General features: G+C 42.5%; 1 protein-coding gene across 1 annotated transcript in view; it reads left to right on the top strand.

The window, feature by feature from the left end:
- CAMSAP1 (calmodulin regulated spectrin associated protein 1) overlaps positions 1–17965 on the top strand; it is a 48525-nt gene extending 30560 nt beyond the window's left edge. The window contains exons 10-18 of the mRNA XM_040442351.1: positions 410–501; positions 910–994; positions 2769–5118; positions 10252–10388; positions 12118–12332; positions 14139–14241; positions 14365–14480; positions 14712–14830; positions 15799–17965. Of these exons, the coding sequence (XP_040298285.1) occupies positions 410–501; positions 910–994; positions 2769–5118; positions 10252–10388; positions 12118–12332; positions 14139–14241; positions 14365–14480; positions 14712–14830; positions 15799–16101 (3520 nt within the window). The 3' untranslated portion in view covers positions 16102–17965. The remainder of the gene's footprint in view (positions 1–409; positions 502–909; positions 995–2768; positions 5119–10251; positions 10389–12117; positions 12333–14138; positions 14242–14364; positions 14481–14711; positions 14831–15798) is intronic.
- Positions 17966–21479: the final 3514 nt, after the last annotated feature.

Below are 21479 nucleotides of genomic sequence, written 5' to 3'. Positions count from 1 at the left end.
TTGTTGGAAACCAGTTTATTGCAGTGCTGTCATAAAGGCAAGTAATTTGAGGATCTGCGACATCCCTTCTCTTAGGCCTCCTGCACACGACTGTATCCATTCTGCATTTTTTTCTGGATCAGATGTGGACCCATTCATTTCAATGGGACCTCAAAAGATGTGGACAGCACACAGTGTTTCTTACTATAATGTACATTTACCCTTGGATGACAGATATTTGCTTGTAGCTTTGACTGAATCACGGGTGAATCAGAAAACAGAAGTCCTGTTTTAATTGAAGATCTGTTCTGGGTTAATGATATTTAATTATATCTCCCCCTCTTGTGATTTAATCTGTGTGTGTGTGTGTTCTGCTTTCCTCCGCTATTATGCTGGACCCATAATTAACGTTGTATTAATCATTATTCAGTGGGAAAGGAAGCACCGCCTTCAGCCCGTCCCATCCGCTGCTGCCCTTAAGACAAAAACAGCAGAAGACTGTACAGTCCGAGGATACCCCCAGTAAGTATGTGCTTATTGCACAGTGTTACTTAGACGAGCATTTTACAATGAGTCTGCATGTGGGATTTCCAGCTCTGAAGCCAGGATGACTTCAAGGGATTTTCAATGTTAAAATGTATTTTTTTTAAATACCGGTAAAAAGTTTTTTTGACCAACAGCTGTCCCTCCAGACCCTCCCCATCCCCAATGTACATTTGACTTGGCCAAATATGGATGTGTTTTCAGTGGTGAGAGGGGAATAAGCTACTGACAGACAAGCATAGGCTCATTATCTACCATTAAAACAAAGGATCAAGCATGCAGAAATCCAACTGCCTGATCCTTTATTCTTCACCAGGATATCAACTTATGAAATATGGAAGAACACCTAGAGCCTGCAAAATTTGACATTTCCATTCTATATTTTAGGTCACAACGATCGCTCTAATTCCTTGACACGTTCTGATGTTCCCCCTCGATCTTCTGTCATGGCTTGGGCAGAGAAGAAGCCACGGTCAGTATTCCGCCGAGCTGCGTTTAGTTGGCATGTTTTAGCTTTGAATTAATAATTTAATAATTTTTAATGTTAAGATTTCTTTAAATATATAAAAAAAAAAGTCAAAATAAATTACTGTTGGGTCGTAGTGACATGAGGTTTTGATTGTCCTTGTTGTGAAACCTCTCACAGATCGCTGGCTCGCAGGATCAGAAGAGCTCAGCTCGACACGACACCCCTTCAGCTTTGTTGGGCTGAGCTTGGGCGATGTTGTGCTCAGCCCATGTCTTTCCTTGGAGCCCATACACTACTCTGTCCTAAAGCTGATATCGGCCTAGGACCTAGCCCTTCCTTCCAGCCATCAGTGAGGGTCTCAGTACCCAGACCCCCACCAGTGAAAACGGCAGATTAAAATGGCAGATCTCTTAAAGGCTATGTGCATCTCTGGGGGAAATTTTTTTTATGATTGCATTTTAGTAATTTTGGGCTAAAAATCATTTTTTCAATTGGTTTTTGATAAACATATTCAGCTGTTCTGTCACAAAGGGTTACCTGTCTAGCTGTGTAAACCTTCTATACATTAGGACTCATTCAGACGGCTGTAGTGTTTTGCAGTCCTCAAATTGCGGATCCACGAATCACACATACCAGCCCATGTCTGCTCCGCTATTTGTGGACCGCACATGGCCGTCACTGTGATAGAAATGCTCTATTGGACGTGCTCGATCCTTTTTTTTTGCGGGGCCGCAGAACGGAACTACGGATACGGACAGCATGTGGAAATGAATGGGTCCACACCCACTCATACGGTCGTGTGAATGAGCCCATAGGCTTATATTACACGTTCAGATAATTGTACAGATCATCGCTAACAAGCATTCATATAAGGATATATATCACCTTGTTATTTACAGGATACCTTGCGGTTCTCAGGGTCTCTGTTCCCTGCTTGCTGAAGGCACAACAAGCAGGGCAGGGAGGATGCAACCCTGCCCCTTTCTTGTGTGTGTGTGTGCGTGTGTGTGCGTGCGCTCCCTGTAGATCTTTGGAGCTGGTAGTAAAGCTCAGATGAGGCCGGGAGTGACTGCGCATGCGCAATAATGTGTGCGCTCGCGCCCATGAAACATGTCCACCAGAGCAGCCAGCCAATAGAGTTTCTGTGCGCCTGTGTGGCCACCTCTGATAACATTACAGCAGCGGCCGTAACCCATAGAAACGAGCGTGAAATTTGGGGCAGTATGAGGAAGAATAAACTATGACAACGGGAAATTGGAAAAATTGGTCTACATTACAGAAGGACTACAGGGAACTGATTAAATAGTGATTATTGAGGTGAGACAACCCCTTTAAGCCACGTTCTCATCAGTAAGATAAGAATTAAGCTATAAGGAGTGTTTAGGTGTTCAGAGTAAAATACAGAGCATTCTACTAGAGAATCTTAAGGCTGTACAGAGAAAGGGGTCACAATTTTTAATACATTCGAACTGAAATGTTTTTTAGCTCAAAATGAATACAATGTATACAATAATAAAAAAAAATTGCTTCCAAAAGTGTACATAGCCTTTTAAGATTCCTTCCAAATAGACTCTTTTTTTTAAGTGGTTTTATACTACATCCCAGTTCCGATCTATAGCCTACATGGTGGAGGATACTCTGAGTATCTTTACGGAATTTGAGGTTTGCTCTGCTGTATTTGTGGATCATATCCAGCACTAAAGGGAATGATTCCAGTAATACACAGATCTATGACCCTTGCTATTGTTAATATTTTCTTCCTTCTGTATTCGTACAGGCCCCTTTCCCAGCCTCCATTTGCCCTCCATTGTGCTGATGATGTTGACGCAACCTCTGGCGACAGCATTAGTCTTGCTCGGTCAATAAGTAAGGACAGCTTGGCTTCCAATATCATACATGCAACTCCCAAGCACCAGCCTGCTAATTCAGCACCACATTTACCCTCAAGAAGTCTACTGGGAAATTTAGATATAGAAGACGATGAAGAGGAGCTCGTCGCATTCATTAAAGCAGATGAAACCTCAAGTCATGTAGACCTCGAACTGCAGAGCTTCTCCTCCCGGGCTTCCAGTCAACCTGGCACAGCAAGATCCCCAGGAAGGATGTTGGCAGATGTAGACGGCAAGCCAGAGAGTTTCTTCTTGGAGCCTTTAATGCCTGCTGTTCTCAAACCAGCAAAAGAAAAACAAACTGTTCCCAAAAGAGAGGAGTATGGTGAAGGGAAGCAGAGAGGTGTTGTTTCCAGGCGTCAGTATGAGGCGTCGCAGTCTTTTTCACGCAAGAAAATAACCACTAACCACACAGGACAAGGTCTAAACAGAACATTTATCCCTGTCTGTAGTACTGACTTACCTGCAGAAGATTCTTCTAGATTAGATCCCCTGCAGATGTCCTTGGAAAATGGTAACGGCACATTTAGGCCACTTGCGACCAGCAGTGTTGATCCATCAGAGCAGCTCGGCGATGGGTTTTTCCTTCATGATTCTAAAGCTGAAGCTGTTGAGGAAGAACCGATGGCGAATCTCCTAGTTGATAAAGAGCAAGATCTAGAAAGCACTTGGACGGTATTGAGGACTGACTCTGATTCTGACAATCTGGATCTGGACGATTGTGAGCAGGATCTGCCCCCTTCCCGCCCAGTGTGTAAATACATAGGTGAAGAAGAGTCGGCCAAATTGCAGGAGGATATGAAAGTTAAGGAGAATGATGACAAAGACGATGGCAGCGGGCGCTCTAGTCCGTGTCTAAGTACAATATCCCAGGTAAGCAGCATCTCCATGGCTAGCGGCAGTGTCCGTATGACCAGCTTTGCTGAGAGAAAGTTTCAAAGGCTGAATAGTTATGAAACAAAGTCAAGTACAAGCAGCTCACAAAAGACCACCCCAGATGGTTCTGAGTGCTGCCCTCCTCCGCTGACAACCTGGAAGCAGCGGAGGGAGCAGAGTCCTGGGAGACAGAACAAAGACCACTCAAACGTCATTGCTTCTGAACTTGTCCAACTTCACATGCAACTGGAGGAGAAGCGGAGGGCTATTGAAGCTCAGAAGAAGAAAATGGAGTCGCTGTCTGCAAGGCAGCGCTTAAAACTCGGCAAAGCTGCATTCTTGCATGTCGTGAAAAAAGGAAAAGCTGACGGACCTTCTCACCCTTTGAAGCCTGAACATTTCCCTAAGGATTACACTAAGCTGAACCCGGAGTCGGCTGATGTTGTCAACTCCAAGGCAGAAGTGCACTTTGAAAAAACTGACCTGGGAAGCGAAGTTTCCAAAGAACTTAAAGTTGAGGAAGTGTTTGAGCAGAAGCCCAAGGAGCCAGATTTAGAAGGAGACCTGTGCAATGTAATTGCAGACGTTAGTCCTGAAGAGGCAGACGGCGAGTTAGATGCCAGTGAGTGTAACCTTTCCATTGAGAAGCTAAATGAGACGATCAGTACACTACAACAGGCGATACTGAAGATTTCCCAGCAGCAAGAGATGCTCATGAAAGCACCCGGCTCTGTAATACCAGAGCTTAAAAATAGCACCCAAGACCGTAAGTTAAAACCACCTGTTCAGTTTATGGAGCCCCTGTCCCCAACAGGAGCCTCTACGGGACCTCGTAAGAGATTTGGTCAGGGTCGTAACTCCAGATCATCCCGGGCATATGAACATAAAACCACCAAGGAAAAGACATCACGTGTGATAACACCCACCCACAGCATAGAAACTTTACCCCACTTAAAATCTGCCCCACTTCTGAAATCACCTTGTGCCCCTTCTGATATTGTAGAAAACGGTACAGAGCAAGTAAACGGTGCGCAGGATAAATCCCCCGGTACTTTCCGGCTCCATGAGGACAACAACCAGAGGACATTTGTTCTATCCACCTCCAGAGATGCAAATATTCTTTCTGAACAAATGCACATGGACTCTTTGAATGGCGCACGCGTGGCTGGCGTGGGATCTTCCGAAACGTCTGGAAAAGAAAACGTCCCAATGGATGAGCGGCTTACGAACAAAAGTAGCCTGATTGAGGTTGATCTCTCTGAACTGAAAGAGCCCGAGGAAGAGCACGGAGCTGAGGATTCTGAATTATCCACAGATGTGATCAGTGAAGATCAGAAGTCTGGTTTTGGGTTTTTCTTTAAGGCAAGTAGCCCCCATCCATTGTTGTCTTGTCTATGTAAGCCATGGCTTTGTTCAAATGACTCTGGGCACCAGATAAAGATATGTACTGGTTTTGCTGTGCTTGTTGCCCAGTGGCCGAGAGCTGCGTGGTAAAAATGCTTGTTGTTTTATTGGTAATTGCTATGGTTTTAAAAGGCATCTGTCAGCAGACTTGTCCCTATAAAACTTGCTGTCCTGTTGCATATGGCGTCTGTGTTGGTCCCGTGTTCATATGTGCCCGCTTTGCTGAGAGAACTGAATTTTTAATATATGCAACTGGAGCGTTACCACTACATTCTAGAGGCTCTGCTCTCTCTGCAACTGCCGCGCCCTTTTCATTTTGACAGGACCAGGCAGGTGTGATCAGATTTACACTGCTGCGCCCTGTCAAAGTGCAGAGAGCAGAACCTCTAGGTGTAATGGTAACGCCCCCATTGCTCCTAGAGGCTCATTTGCATATAGTTAAATGTGATTTTTCTCAGCAATGCAGGCACATATGAACATGGGACCAACACAGATGCCTTCAGCTGCCAAGCGCACATGTAACATGTCAGTCCCTTAGGAACAAAACTGCTGACAGATGCCCTTTAATTAACTTTACCTGCTCTAGATGTGAAACTGCACATGGTTATTGCCATGCATTCTTGACTGTGTGGCAAAAGCCATGGCACAACCATATCAACTGAATATACCCTAATGCTTCAGCAATATAATGCAAAGAACATAAACATGGCGGGCTGTCTTCAGTCAGGTGTCATAGGCATGGATCAGGATGGTTCGACGACTTCAGGGACCCCTCTAATTCTCAGATTATTGCGTCTTGAACGATCCTCAATATCCGCTAGTTTAAGTTTCAGTGCTGATATATCATCCTCAACATCATTGTGTGCGTCCACTAACTGGTTGTGGGCATTAGTCAATTCTTCCGTTTTATCCTCCCTATGGGATGTTCTCTCACCAATTGGAATAATATATTTTTGTAAGGCAGAAAAGGCAGAGGTGAGGTCTTTCTGTATAGAGTGTCTCAGGTCAGATAGTAGGGACCTTAGAGTGGCTTCTGTGACTGGTGCGGACTGGGCATTGACAGATGGGGGTGAAGGAGAGTAGAGATTCCCTCATCATAGGAGGATATGGTGTCTTGCAGCACTTGCTGATGAGGGGCAGCTACTGATGCCTGTTGCTTTTTAGATGGAGAAGAGATTGCTGAGGTGGGTGGACTTGGTACATGTGAGGAGCTTCTTCCCCCTGTATTCGTGAGGCGCGCTGGGATGGGAGCGTTGTCGGGCTGTGCCTCTGGCGCCGCGTGGTGTTAGGAGCGGGCACCATCTTTGATTCTTTCGGCTGCCCTGCTGAACACCTTGATTTTGCTTGGCGCTTCCTCCTTTCTCCTAGTGCGACCCATACCTGTAAGTGGCAAGATGGTGGTCCGGAGGATTTCCCACAGCCTTTGGCGAATGCTGGGGTTGCTAACTCTGCTGTGGGCAGCTTTATTAACTTCCAGGCTCCAGAGCTAGTGCGGCGTGCGTCCTCAGCTCCTCATCCGGCCACGCCACCGCCTATGGGCCAGTTTGTAGAAGAAGCTCCCACTAGAGGCGATGCTCTGTTGGATGTGGTAATCTCTAATGATGCAGAACTTGTTGGAAATGTTTATTATTCAAGAAACACTAGGTAATAGTGACCACAATATAATTATATTCCCCCTAAACTATAAGAAGCAAACTTTGTCAGGCAGAGCAAAGTTATTGAATTTTAAAAAGGCTAATTTCCCTGGGTTGAGGGCAGCATTTCAGGGCATAGACTGGGAGCAGCTACTGTCACATAATAATACTGAGGATAAATGGAAGAGCTTTAAATCCACATTCAGTAATTGCACTAAAAAATTATTTGTTTAGGTAACAAGTATAAACGGCTACAATTGCCCCCCACACCCATGGCTTACAGCTACAGTAAAAAGGCCAATAAATGACAAAAAAAGGGAGTTTAAAAAATACAAATCTAAGGGGTTAGCTGTAGCCTTTGAAGTTTACAAAGGGCTTAATAAAATCTGTAAAAAGGAGATAAAATGAGCAAAAATACAAAATGAACAGCAGGTGGCAAAGAGAGCAAAACAAATCCCCAAAATCATCTTTAAATATATAAATCCTAGAAAACCAAGGTCTGAGCAGGTAGGTCCCCTAAATAATGCTAAAGGGGGGTTAGTCAATGAAGATAAGGAAAAGGCAGAGTTACTAAATGTTTTTTTTTAGCTCTGTATATACAAAAGAAGAGTAAGGAGCTGATATCTGTGGTGCTGGGGCTGTTAGTACAACCAGTAATATACTCAATTGGCTAACTGTAGATGTGGTCCACGCTAAGTTAAATAAGGTAGATGTGAACAAGGCTCCGGGTCCAGATGGATTAAACCCAAGAGTTATTAAAAAAGAGCTGAGTCCAATCATTGCTGTGCCCCTGTTTATAATTCGCAAATGTGGTGCCCATATTCAAAATTGGATCTAGGTCCTTCACAGGTAATTATAGACCAGTAAAAAACGCTAGTGTGAAAGTAGCGTAAGAGATGTTTGTAAACCTTCAGGTTTTTTTCATCACGCGTGTGAAAAGCGCATCAAAGCGCATTGCACGCACGGGGAAAAAACTGAATGCAATCACAGACAAAACGGACTGAACTTGCTTGCAAAATGGTGCGAGTTTCACTGAACGCACCCTGAACTCATCCGGAGGCAATCTGTCGCGCTCAGTTCTGGGCACCAGTCCATAGAAAGGACGCCCTGGAGCCGGAAAAAGTACAGAGGAGAGCGACTAAACTGATAACGGGCCTGGAGGGTCTTGGTTATGAAGAAAAATTTAAAGAATTTAATTTATTTAGTCTTGAGAAGAGACGTCTAAGGGGAGACATGATTAACCTACACATATATATTTAAATGGGCCATACTAAAAAATACGGTGAAAAACTGTTCCATGTAAAATGCCCTCAAAAGACAAGAGGGCGCTGCCTCCGACTGGAGAAGAAAAAGTTCAGTCTCCGGAAGCGTCAAAGCTTCTTTACTGTAAGAACTGTGAGTCTGTGGAATAGACACCTCAGGACGTGGTCATAGCAGAAACAGGGGACAGTTTTATAAAGGGTTTAGATGAATTCTTAAAAGTAAACATTAATGCTTATGAAAACGTGTAGAAATCATAGTTTCATTTCCTTCTGGGATTCGCGGCCCCACCGATCCCTTGGTTGAACTTGATGGACTTATCCTTTTTTTCCCACCGTATTCACTATGTAACTATGTATGGAACTATGTGGTGGTCGCAGCGATGGCCTCTCCTACTGTCAGTTTTACAACATATAATATTAATAATCTATAAGATGCTCATAGGATTGTGTTTTATTGGATGACATTGAACCTGCTGAACAGTGGCCCAAACTCCCATGTAGGGCCCCGGTCAGAAGCGTGTGCTTATTTCAGTACCTCCCTGGCAGAGGGGCATCACACAGATGTTGCCGCCATGATAACATGGGACGTAATGGCGTATGATGTGCACTTTTCCCTCTTGTCATCCCGTACATGTCGCCCTGTCTGACGGCTGTTCTTTTGAAAGGTTATGCCCATCTTGTCCTCTTTACTCTCTGCAATAGGTCAGGGGGGGCCAGAGGTTGGATTCCCACTGATCATAAAGTGATGACACATTCACTTCATAAAAAGGGAATCTCTTTGACATATGTCCATTAGCTTTGCTAGATGTAGCCGTATACCTCGCCTAAGAACTGTACAAAAGTTTTCTATTTCTTAAGTCGCCATGTCCAATAAACCCTTTTTTTTTTTTTTTTTTTTTCATTCCCTCCTCCTTTAACGAAACTTATTCTAATCTAATCTTTTTCTTTGAAAATATCAATAAAAATGTAATGTTCATAACAAGGGAATCTTTGTAGTGATTCCTGGTAGCACGTTGTAGACTACAGGTGTGGTCTTCTGCCATCCCCCATATCTTTCGGAGTATACCCCTTTAAGATCCAGTGTCCCATCTGAGATTTACTTTTCCTCAATTTGACTTTTGCTGTTTATTTCATTGCCCCATTGTGTGCTCCCTTAGTTTTGGGATTTGCAATGCTTATAACCTCCATCCTAGAGTTGAACCTGAATTCTTAAGGCTGGGGCTGCCCGGTGACATGTGTCGCCATGATAGTCAATGGTGTCGCCATGATAGTCAATGGTGTCGCCATGATAGTCAATGGTGTCGCCATGATAGTCAATGGTGTCGCCATGATAGTCAATGCTGTCGCCATGATAGTCAATGCTGTCGCCATGATAGTCAATGCTGTCGCCATGATAGTCAATGCTGTCGCCATGATAGTCAATGCTGTCGCCATGATAGTCAATGCTGTCGCCATGATAGTCAATGGTGTCGCCATGCGATTCTGTGACAGTCAGACTGTTTTGCAGCATGTCTTGTTGGGACACCATTGACTATTATTACAAAAAATGTTGTGCAACTTTTCAGTGACGCGCGTCGCCTTGTAGCTGTACCCTTTTTTGTTGCACGACTTGCTGTTGCCGTGTAGCCTTGGCCCTAAAGGAGCTCGTCCAGGAATAATGAATTCTTAGCAAGTGCCCTCCATCTGCCTCTCTAAACAGAAGATTCCTACTTGCCTGATCGCCTCCGCTGTGTCCATGTACCAGTTCCCACAGCATGAGCATGGTCACTTACTCTGCTGCAGCCAATGACTGGCTTCAGCGGTGACTTGCTGTTTGTGGCCACCTCACTGCTATAGCAATCATCTGGTGAACAATCTTTTCTCAGACATGGCCACTCACGTTTTCATCCATATTGGCCATTGCATTTGTTCGTATGGGCCATACATGTTCAATGAAATCGGGTGATGGGCAAAAATCTTCCTTGGGGCGTTCAACTAGGAAAGATCTTTTGGTCCGAGTATCTGATCGAAATTTACGACTCTGCCTGTTGCTAAAACAATCATTTGTTAAATTTCACCCAACGGCTGATCTTTTTGGTTGCAATCATCCACTTTGATCATCTTGTGGCCCCCTTTAGTCTTTTATTAGGATCGTGAGGTGTAAGTAAAGGTCTTCCCGGCGGCTACATAATAACTGTCTGATCAATCTCTTCCAGGACGAGCAGAAAGCAGAGGATGAACTGGCTAAGAAGCGGGCGGCCTTTCTTTTGAAGCAGCAGAAGAAAGCAGAAGAAGCTCGGCTCAGGAAGCAGCAGCTGGAGGCAGAGGTTGAGTCAAAGAGAGATGAAGCTCGGTAAGTCCCATACCTTTCATCTTGAATAATTACTTAGACCTCCGCCGGCTAATCCGTAAGAATCCATATGCTACTTATTCTCCCCATTTTTTTCCATGGTGCAGCTGCGCGTGTTTTTTTTTTTTTTTCCCCCAATGCATGTTACAGAAACCCCATTCGCATCCAATAATACAAGTTGTTAGTGGATCTGATGATTATTTTGGTGCAGATGAGCGTCGAAATCCTGATTGGATCCTAAATGAGAATGAAGCCTAAATGTACAAGTCCTCATAAGACTTTATGGGCTCTTTGCTGCGGTATAAGCGCTGGACCTACACTGTATGCTGGACTGAGGTGGTTTACTGCAGCGCTGCTCCCATTTTCTATTTCTGGCATTGGCGCTACTGTAAAACAGCTGATCAGCAGGGGCGCCAGAGTCAGACCCCTGCCCATCCGATAGTGATGACTTCTATAAGGATAGGTCATCAATATCAGATCGATAGGGACTGACTCCTGGAAGCCCCACCAATCAGCTGTTTGAAGATAAAGTAGCACTCGTGTGAACACTGCGTTCACTTCACGGTTTACCTGCTTGCTGTCGGCATCGCAGTGACGAGCAGGTGTAATTACCGATCCTCCATCTCATTCACTTGAATGGGACAGAGTGGAACTACAGCTGCTCCTTCCCATTCAAGTGGAGGATGAGCTGTTATTACACTGCTTGCCACTGCAATGTCAACGGCTGGCAGGTAAACGGAGAACACAGCGCTTGTACAAGCTCTGCGTTCTCCCCGAACAGCTGAATAACAGAGGTGTCTTCAATATAGGAAACTGGACAACCCCTTTAAGGCTACTTTCACACTAGCGGCATGGACCTCCGGCAGGCTGTTCCGTCGGGTGAACAGTCTGTTGGATCCGTCCTGCCGCTAGTAAACGTGTGCCCCTGAATTGCTGCTCCTTCCCCATTGACTATAATGGGGGTGGGGGCGGAGGCACGGCGAGAGGCTGCCGGAATAAAACTACGACATGTCCGACATTTATTCCGGCAGCCTCTCGCCGTGCGCTGCGGTGCCCCCGCCGGAACTCTGCCCTGCCACCATTATAGTCAATGGGGTCGGAGTGGCAGTCCGGGGGCACACGTTCACTAGCGGCAGGACGAATCCGACAGGCTGTTCACCTGACGGAACAGCCTGCCGGAGGTCCGTGCCGCTAGTGTGAAAGTAGCTTAAGACAGAAAATGCAAAATCTTGTGTTTGGTAAATTTTCGGGGCCAGATTTCTTATTAGCTCAACTCAAAATAATGAAGCAAATTTTTGCGCAATCGCTAAAACTGCACAAAAATTTGCGACTTTTATTGGCTCTGCGCTATGCTCGCCAGTTTTCTGAAAGTGCCTGTGTTTTCTTATGTAAATGAATCTCTAGACAGATTTACTATTGCGACAATTTAAAAAGTCACAAAAAATTGCGCAATTTCACTCCAGTGAGGACCATGCTTATCTTATGCGACTTTTTAATAGAACATGCGACTTTTTCGTAAAGACGTGCGACTTTTGTAAAGCCGCTTACTGAAGGATAAACTGCTACCGTCAAACCGCATTTATCACAGTCTTAAAGGGCCGATCATAAATCTGACTTTGGACATATGCAAAAGCGAAGTAAGATGTGTAATGATAAATCTGGCCCACTGACTAGAGTTTAAAGACTGTGTGCATATTTTTAGGTGTAAGCAAATCTATCATTTCCATTTTAGTCGCAAAGCTGAGGAAGATCGTATACGGAAGGATGAAGAAAAAGCAAGGAGGGAACTCATCAAACAAGAATATCTCCGAAGGAAGCAACAACAGATCTTAGAAGAGCAAGGGGTAGGAAGGCCCAAGCCCAAGCCGAAACCTAAGAAATCTCGGCCTAAGTCTGTCCACAGAGAGGAATCCCACAGTGACTCAGGAACGAAATATTCCTCTACACGTAAGTTTTCTTCAAAACTAGTCTTTTTGGGGGTGGAGAAAACTTTTGCTTTGAAGGAAATAGATCCCTGCAGATGGAAGGGTGAGTATCTTTATGGTTTTTAATGTGAGGGGAGATGTCGTATGCAGATAAACCTAAAGCTTGGTGGCATCTAAGTCTGACCGTGCCACTGAAGGGAAAGACCGTTCTACCAGAAATTGTATACAGCTCATCTATGTAAATTTAGCGGTTTTCCTTTTCAAAAGTTTTTATTCAGTTTTTCATTTCAAACGGTTAAAGAAAGTACATTACAGTTTGATTTGTTACAGTGTCAAGCAGAATACCATTATAATCAGGTAATCAAAGGAGAATGTAAATTCCAATATATTACAATTATTCAGATTATTATATGTAAAGCTTCATCCTATTCTTTATTGTGCTTCAATGAAGCAACCTTCTAGTTGGTGCTTGGAACCTGCTTTGTGTGACCAAAAAGTATTGTGTACTGTATGTAAAGTGTAGAAGAAAAAATAAACTGAATGTAAAGACAAAGGGATCTCAACCAGAGAGCAATAGGATATCAGGGGGTTCACTGCCTATTTGGACCACCCAGAGCCCAATATAGAGAAAAAAAGGTTATATAAAGAAAGGCAGGAACACCCACTGCTGGTATTGTAGATGACGACAAGTTTTTTTAAATTAAAATACACTACTCACTAATTCCTCCTAAATTGCTGGGTACATGTAGGTTAAAAACATAACATAAAAATAAGGTACCAGCCACTGATGGAGCAAGGTGCTCCACAATAATGCCGTTCGCGGTAATTAAAGGCTTTAAATGCCGTGATCAAGTGAGATCACGGCATCTAAAGTGTAAAAAACCCGGAGTCTTGCACTTCCAGGCTTCCTACCGACACCCCCTGTGGCCAATGGGGATGTCGGTAGTTGCTTTGAATGCTGTGAGTCTCACTGACAAGACCCACAGTATTCATGCTGCAATTCTTATTTTGGCCACAAGATGGCAGGCCAACATAAGAAATGAGCAATTGACAGTCATTTTAAAAATACATGATGGTTCAAAATTAAAAAAGTAAAAAAAAAAAAAATATAAGTTTAAATTCCCGACCCCCCCCCCCCTTTCCGTATAATAAAAAAATAAATACCTAAATAACAAAAAATGTAAACCTCATCGGTATCAATATGGTGAATGGCGTAATGGAAAAAAGGGTCAAAATGGCCAATTTGCTATATAATTCATTGCTTCTCTTACCCCAAAAAGTAATAAAGTGTAATCAAAAAGTCACAAACACTCCAAAATGGTATGAATAAAAAGTACAGATTGTCCCGAAAAAATGAGCCCCTAAACAGCTCAGTAGACATAACTATAAAAAAGTTATGGTGGTCAGAATATGGTGATATAAAAAAAAAAGAGATTATTTTTTTTTCAAAGTTAAAATGTATTTTTACCCTATTCAGACATAAAACCTATACATATGGGGTATCGTTGTAATCTTACTGACCCAGAGAATAAAGGGCATGGGTCAGTTTTGCTACAAACAAAACGGTGGAGGAATTGCGTTTTTTCCCAATTGCACCCCATTTGGAATTTTTTTCCCGCTTCCCACTACATTGTATGCCATAATTAATGTTGGCATTAGAAAGTACAACTTGTCCCGCAAAAATAAGCCCTCGTTCAGCTATGTAAATGGAAATATAAAAAAAGTTATGGCTCAAGGAAGATGGGGAAGAAAAATGAAAACGCAAAAAAAAACATCCGGTAGTAAAAGGGTTAATAATGTTTTTTTTTTTTTTTTTTTGTCTCTGCAGCGGATAACTTGAGCAGTGCACAGTCCGGTTCCAGTCTCTCTTTGGCGTCCGGTGCCACTACAGAGGCTGAAAGTGTCCATTCTGGAGGAACGCCTTCACACAGGTACACACTTCGCAGATTTATCCCTGTGGCTATTATTTTATTTTTGTGGGCTTTGAAAAAAAAACAAACGCCAGTTCTTTCTATAATCTCAACATTGTAAGTATCGTGTTTGCTTGATGGCAGGGTGGACTCCATGGAAATGCTGTCTGTGGCAAGCAGGCACCAAAGTAGAAATGCAGAGCGGGATTGGGAGAATGCATCTACCGCATCTTCAGTTGCATCAGTGGCGGAATATTCAGGTTCATAAAGAGTTAAACATATTTCATATCTAATTGCAATCTTTTCAGCAGTAGTTGCTCTTCCTTGCATGCATGCTTCCAATAATTTATTGTGCTATATTGTCTATAAATATTTTTATTCTCTCTAAGACTGCACATTGATATCTGAAAATTTAATTTTTTTTTTATATTCTGCGTCTTAAAATTATAACGTTAACGTTGACAATTTTTTTATTTATTTATTTTTTAAAGGTCCAAAACTTTATAAAGAGCCCAGCAGCAAGTCAAATAAACCAATAATACACAATGCTATAGCCCACTGCTGCCTTGCTGGAAAGGTGAACGAATCGCAGAAGAACATGACCTTGGATGTAAGTGTAAGGGTGGGTTGACACTAGCGTTATGGAGCCCGTTATGGCTTTCTGTTATAAAATGGTTATAAAAGAAAATAACGGAATCCATAAGACGGAAGGACGGATCCGTTTTGCTGCCCATAGACTTGCATTATGACGGAATGCAAAACGGAAGCCTTTAAAAGGCATTCTGTTTGCTTTCCGTCCTAATAGAAGTCTATGGGAATCTAAACGGATCCATCTGGTTCCCGTTATGCAAGACGGAAAATAAAGTCCTGTCGACAGGACTTTGTTTTCTGTCTTGCATAACGGGACCTAGACTGATCCGGTATGTATTCCCATAGACTTCTATTCTATTCTATTCTATACTTAGGATGGAGCAAAACTGAATGCCTCTTAAAGGCTTCCGTTTTGCATTCCATCCTATGGATTCCGTTATTTTCCGTTATAACGGACTCCATAACACTAGTGTGATCCCGCCCTAACATATCTGTTTTGTAAAGCCCGTGTTGACCCTTTCAGGGCCCCACAACAGAGTCGGCTGGTGTTTCGTAGTTTTGTGGTATTTTATACTCCATTCCTATTTCGAATTTAAAATGCAGCACCTATTTGTTGTTTTCACGGGATCTGCTTAGAAAAGCCATGGTTTAGCCCAGTTAAATTACAATGGGGCTAATCCGCATGGGAATCTGCAGGATCCCTGATCTGTTGAAATACAAACTTTTTTGCGTTGTTATCTATAGTTGTGCTGTTTATGTCCGCTCCTGTTGTATTTATTCTCCCTTCAAAAAATATCTTGAAACCTGATGGAACAGACCCAAACAGTACAACTGATACTCAAAATAACCCCCCCCTCTTTCCGTTTTTCCATTTGTTTTATAGAACATACAGAAAAAACAACACTGATGTGAACTTAGCCTTAGATTAAAAAAAATACTGATTTTGTTTTTTGCCTTGTATTTTGTCTCACTTTACTTTCCATACAGGAACTAGAAAAGAGCGACTCCAACCACTACATCATCCTGTTCCGTGACGCCGGCTGTCAGTTTCGAGCACTTTATTCCTATTTTCCCGAATCTGATGAAATCTGTAAACTGACGGGAACAGGTCCCAAAACCATCACTAAGAAAATGATTGACAAACTTTACAAATACAGTTCGGACAGAAAACAGTTTACTGTGATCCCCGCCAAAACCATGTCGGTCAGCATCGACGCACTGACTATCCATAACCACTTGTGGCAAGCCAAGCGACCCGCGTTGCCAAAGAAGAACCCGCTAGGAAAGTGACGCGCGACCGATCACGCTGGTTTTAGAGGAAAATGTTTACGCCTTTCCTGCAGTGGACAAAACTGTGCAGCACTTTGAATGTTTTCTTTCTTCCCTTTTTCTTCTTCAGTTTTATTCCTTTATTTTCCAAAGGGAAGTTTTAAAATGCGTTTTACACGGACAATGAGAAATCGTTCTCCTCGCTTTATTTTTTTCTGTTGCCGCAGTCCAGATTTTTCTCCACAACAAAATCAGAGGATGCGCTCATCACCTATTTATTATTTCCCCTTTTTATTTTTAGACATTATTATATATTTTTTTTTTCCCGTTCCCAAGTTTCATCTTCGCCATCTCCCTCCCGACAAGCGGGCGACGTCTGCGGTGAAACATCAGAACTTGACGATTCCTTAGGCGAGGGACAACAATGCATGTCGTTACATTCTTACCAAGTGGATTTCCAGTTACTTGAAGTGCTCCAAAACAGCTATTAAGCTAAGGGATCTTGGAAGCGGGGAGGCGCCTGAGAAGAATGATGATGATTTCCAGCAGTTTTAGGAGGGGGGGAAAAAAAAATAACTAAAGAATCAAAAATAAAATATTGGAAGGAAATGAAATCTTGGAAATGCAATCGTTTTTACTGCTGGCTTTTTTACTTTTTTTTTGGTGCTGCTGATGTATAGGAATTGTACACACTACAGCTGCTGGCTGTCCTGCAATCCACGGTTTCTAATGTCCAAGGATATAATGATTACACACCTGGAATTCTAAGTTGGATGTAATTTATTTTATTTTTTAAACAACCCTTTCCCGAGGTACGGTGGTATTGAAATATTTGCTCCGGCAAAGTGTGTTGGCATAGATGTAGACCAGTTCCACTCTGAGCACGGTACTCCTGTCTGTATAGAACATAATGGTGCACTGATAAAATAGAGAAAAAACTAACAAACCACAATCTTTTTATTTTTTATTTTTATGGTTTTATGATGTGTTACAATTGCAGTCCTATTAGTTGCTGTGTTCTCGAAAAAGAAGCACACTGTAAAATCCAGAGCATGTGTGCCGGGAGGTGTAATTCATATTATTATTTTTTTTTATTATTTATCATTTGGAGTGAGCTACTTAGTATTTTTGGGAATAAATTTTTTTACAAAAATTCTGTTTTCAATCGGATGATGGAGTTAATGCTTTCAAATCAAAAATTGCAGACACCTATATAGATATTTTTTTCCACGCTTACAATCAGGACGGTTGAACTTGGACGGAGAACACCATCTCCATCCTTTTATTTATCTTGCGCACTTTGGACGATTTCTTTCTGTACTGTTTCACCGAACATGATGTGAGCTCCATTGTTAAGTTTTAATTAAACATTACACCGGAAATATTGAAATATATTTTTTTTGAGAGTATTATATGTATATTTTTCTTTTTTCGGTTTGCACTTGTCTGAAGTATTACTTGAATTACTTTGGTACAAAAATGAAGAAGCTCGTCGTTGCTCTTATAGCCGCCCGATGCGGAAATACGAATCCCAGCACCCAACCTGGATTTGTGGATCTCGCGGCACGCGGCCAGGCACGGCTTTGATGTTTAATGGCGGTTTTTAATTGTTCAGAAAGCAGGTTGGTTCAGCGGATGTCTCCACTCTACAGGTCCCCCCCACTCTTAGTAATGCCCTTCTTCCATGTTACTCGAGACTGCTGCAGTTTTGTATATATTCGTTGTCGATGTTTCTGTATATAACCGAAAGCTTTATAAGTCTACAGTGCATAAAGAGGATTTGTTATCATGCTCCGCACCCCTTGCCTGTGTCCCCCCCCCCCATACCCTCCACCATGGTTATTTAACTCATATTTATTTTATGAAAGCACTGAAATTAAATAAAATGAAATACTCTATCTCGTTCTTTCATTTTTCTTTATTCATGTGTATGTGTTGTCAGTCTTTAGGTCCTTTCATTTTTTTTTATATATTTATATTTTAATATATTTATATATAAATGTAATTACTTTGTGTATATACGGTATATTCTATATTACAATACGTAAATATAAAAATATGTAAAATACATTAAGATATATAAATATATTAAAATATAGGAATATATTACACGTAACTATTTTTTGTAGTCCTATTTTAGACATGTTCATATTATGTATACAAATTTATATTATATTCTTTTTTTATTATTTTGTATAACCATCATATATTTTGAATGTTTTTAAGATTTATGTCCTTTTTAATATTTATATACCGTATGTCTTTGATTTTGCATTTTCTTTTTCATGCGGTCCATTGCCGACTCATTTAGCGATAACAGTGCCCCTTTTTTTCCAAAAGGTCCATGACCAGGTCTATAGCATATACTTCACACATGCCTAAGTGTACTTCTCCAAAAATTAAGGAGAAATTGGTTTTGGGTGTAGTTGGCTTATCCCTTCTAGGCCTCATGCACACAACAGCATGTATTTTGTATCCGTTTTTTTTGCCGATCCATTGACTGCAATGGGCACGTGGTCCACATTTTGCAGGCAAGAATAGGACGTGTTCTAACTTTTGCGAACCAGATGCAGACACAAAATACAGTCGTGTGCATGGGGCCTTATGCTTTTTTTTTTTTGGGGGTGGGGGGGAGGAGGTTGTTCATCATTGAAATGCAGGTAAGTAGGTAATATTTTCGGAAGTTTGCTTTACTGAACCCCAGCCATTTTTGGGTATTGATGGACATTACATCTGAAGTGAAACCTGTCTTCATAGCTAGAGCGCCTATAGTACACTCTGCAATTTTTTTGGGGGGTTGGGTAGGTGGTATCTCTTTTGGGTTGTATGTAAGAAAAGAAAGCGTCGTCTTTTGTGACTAGAAACAGCGCCACACACCTCCATCAGCTGTGTCTTATATTGCAGCTCAGCCCCATTTAAGTGGAGCTGCAGTACCACATGCTGCCCATAGCAGTGCTGTTTCTGGAAAACAAAGCAAGAGAATAACGACGCCATGCTTATCTAATCCTGGCCATTCCCTATTAAATCCCTTCACCGCACCTAAGCATCATTACTTTGCATCGCTCACAATTATTCATTGTGCATGAGATATATGTTGAGATGTTAATTTTAGTAGTGTTACATTTTCTGTAGTAAAATGGTGACATTGGGCTTTTTTTTTGGGGCTCATGCACACAAATGCTTGTTCCCCGTGCATGTGCTGTGGACCGCAAATAGTGGTCCCCAGTGTGGTGCGGAGGCACGGACCGAAATCCCATGGAAGCGCTCCGTGCCTCCATACTGTTCCTGGTGCTGGTGGAGGCGCCGGTGTCTATATAACTTCGGCGTATCTACCGCCGCTTCCAAATGTAAGACCGCATAGAAAATGGTAAACCACATCACAGCCCCTTTTTTTTTTTTTTAGAATAGTGGGGAAGAAGTTGCAGATTCTGCCACAACATTGCGTGCGACAGAATATGCACCAGATCTACGACACAAAAGTGATGTATATCTGTTCGTATATGGAACCAATACACATTACCCAAAAAGGGAATATGAATCAAAGTGCAAAATCCTAATAATAATACAGAGCCCAAGGCCGTTTCACAGTTGCTTCCTTCAGGGGGGACTGGATTTATCATCTGTTTTAATCATGGAATATTTTCAATTGGATTTGTTACAATAGAGATCATGTTTTTTGGAATTTTGAGTTTAGTGTGTGGTGTCGCTATTTTTTGTGTTACTGCCTCCACTATGGAAAGATTCACACTTGCCTGCAGCTCCTGACCTGTGCGCTGGTCCCCGTGTGTCCATATTTCAGTCTGCAGCTTGTTTACTTCCTCTCCAGCCTGATTGGATTCAGCAGTGTCATGTCTATAATAGACACATCACCGCTGAAGCCAGTTGTTAGCAGCAGCTGAGCAGATGATTATGCCCGCGCTGGGGACGGATTAAACAAGCCAGAGCCAGAAGGATGAACACATGGGAGCCAGCATGCAGGACCAGCACTTGTGAAAAGTGTTCTCGGACAAGCCCTTTAATGATGTCTTCCTGTTTTGTCTAGCGGTTCTGAGATAACTGCAAGCGTACCCAGTAGTTAACCTCCTCCTCTGGTACTTAGAGGAGGAACTTACTACTGAGCATGTGCAGCACCGTTTCAGGCATTGTAACTAAGGGCCTTGGAGCAGCATGAAGATACCTAGTATAAAGGAGAGGAGAGTGATTATCACTACTAGAACACCCTGATTATAGTATAAGGACAGGGGAGAACACAGGAGAGATGAGAACTGATTATCACTACTAGAACACCCTGATTATAGCATAAGAACATGGGAGAACACAGGAGAGATGAGAACTGATTATCACCACTAGAACACCCTGATTATAGCATAAGGACAGGGGAGAACACAGGAGAGATGAGAACTGATTATCACTACTAGAACACCCTGGATATAGTATAAGGACAGGGGAGAACACAGGAGAGATGAGAACTGATTATCACTACTAGAACACCCTGATTATAGCATAAGGACAGGGGAGGACACAGGAGAGATGAGAACTGATTATCTATCGCCACTAGAACACCCTGAATATAGTATAAGGACAGGACTGGTGAGAACTGATTATCACCACTAGAACACCCTGCTTTTCTCTGTTTTTGATAAATAAGAGCCTTTAGAATTTATACAACAATATATTTATGATGAACATTTCTAAACTTTTCTAAATTTAAATAAACCTTTATTAATTACACAATATTAAAGGGGTTATCCCATGACTAAAGTAAAAAAAGAAAATCGGACATCATATGGTACTTGACCATTTTTTTCTAACAAAGCTAGATCCAGCCCCGTACCTCACAGGAATCCAGAGATCTCCCCATTCATTGCTCTGCTTGATTTATATCAACCTGACAGCTGAAGGGGAGTGTCTTATCTGCTGTACCTAAGGGGGCGTGTCTCAGCTCTCCCTATCACAGCTGAGGGGGCGTGTCTCAGCTCTCCCTATCACAGCTCAGGAGGCGTGTCTCAGCTCTCCCTATCATAGCTCAGGAGGCAGTTGAAGGGTGAAACTGAGCATGTGCGGTCTTCTTTGAGCAGGTCAAAGAAATAAAGAAAAAACAAACAGGTGGCTCTATACAGATACATTTTATTGAATAACTCAGTGGCTATGCTAAATTTGTAATTACAAAGGGGTAGGAACGTTCATTCTGGCACTGTACCCTGTGGGTGCTGTCAGTGGATGCTCTAAGGGGTATGTTGACTATGACGGAAATTTCCACCATGCAAAATCCCTGCATCTGAATGGGGTTCTTTCTGCAGCAAGTGCCTGGATTTCTGCACACCACATTTAGAGGAATGGGACAGTGGCAGAAGTGTCTGCAACAAATCTGACACGGTGCCCTACAGAAGTCTGGAGTC

The sequence above is a fragment of the Bufo bufo genome, chromosome 8 (assembly GCF_905171765.1).
Source record: "Bufo bufo chromosome 8, aBufBuf1.1, whole genome shotgun sequence".
NCBI lineage: Eukaryota > Metazoa > Chordata > Amphibia > Anura > Bufonidae > Bufo > Bufo bufo.
The sequence above is the reverse complement of the archived record's forward strand: the minus strand, read 5'-3'. Positions and strand labels throughout refer to the sequence as shown.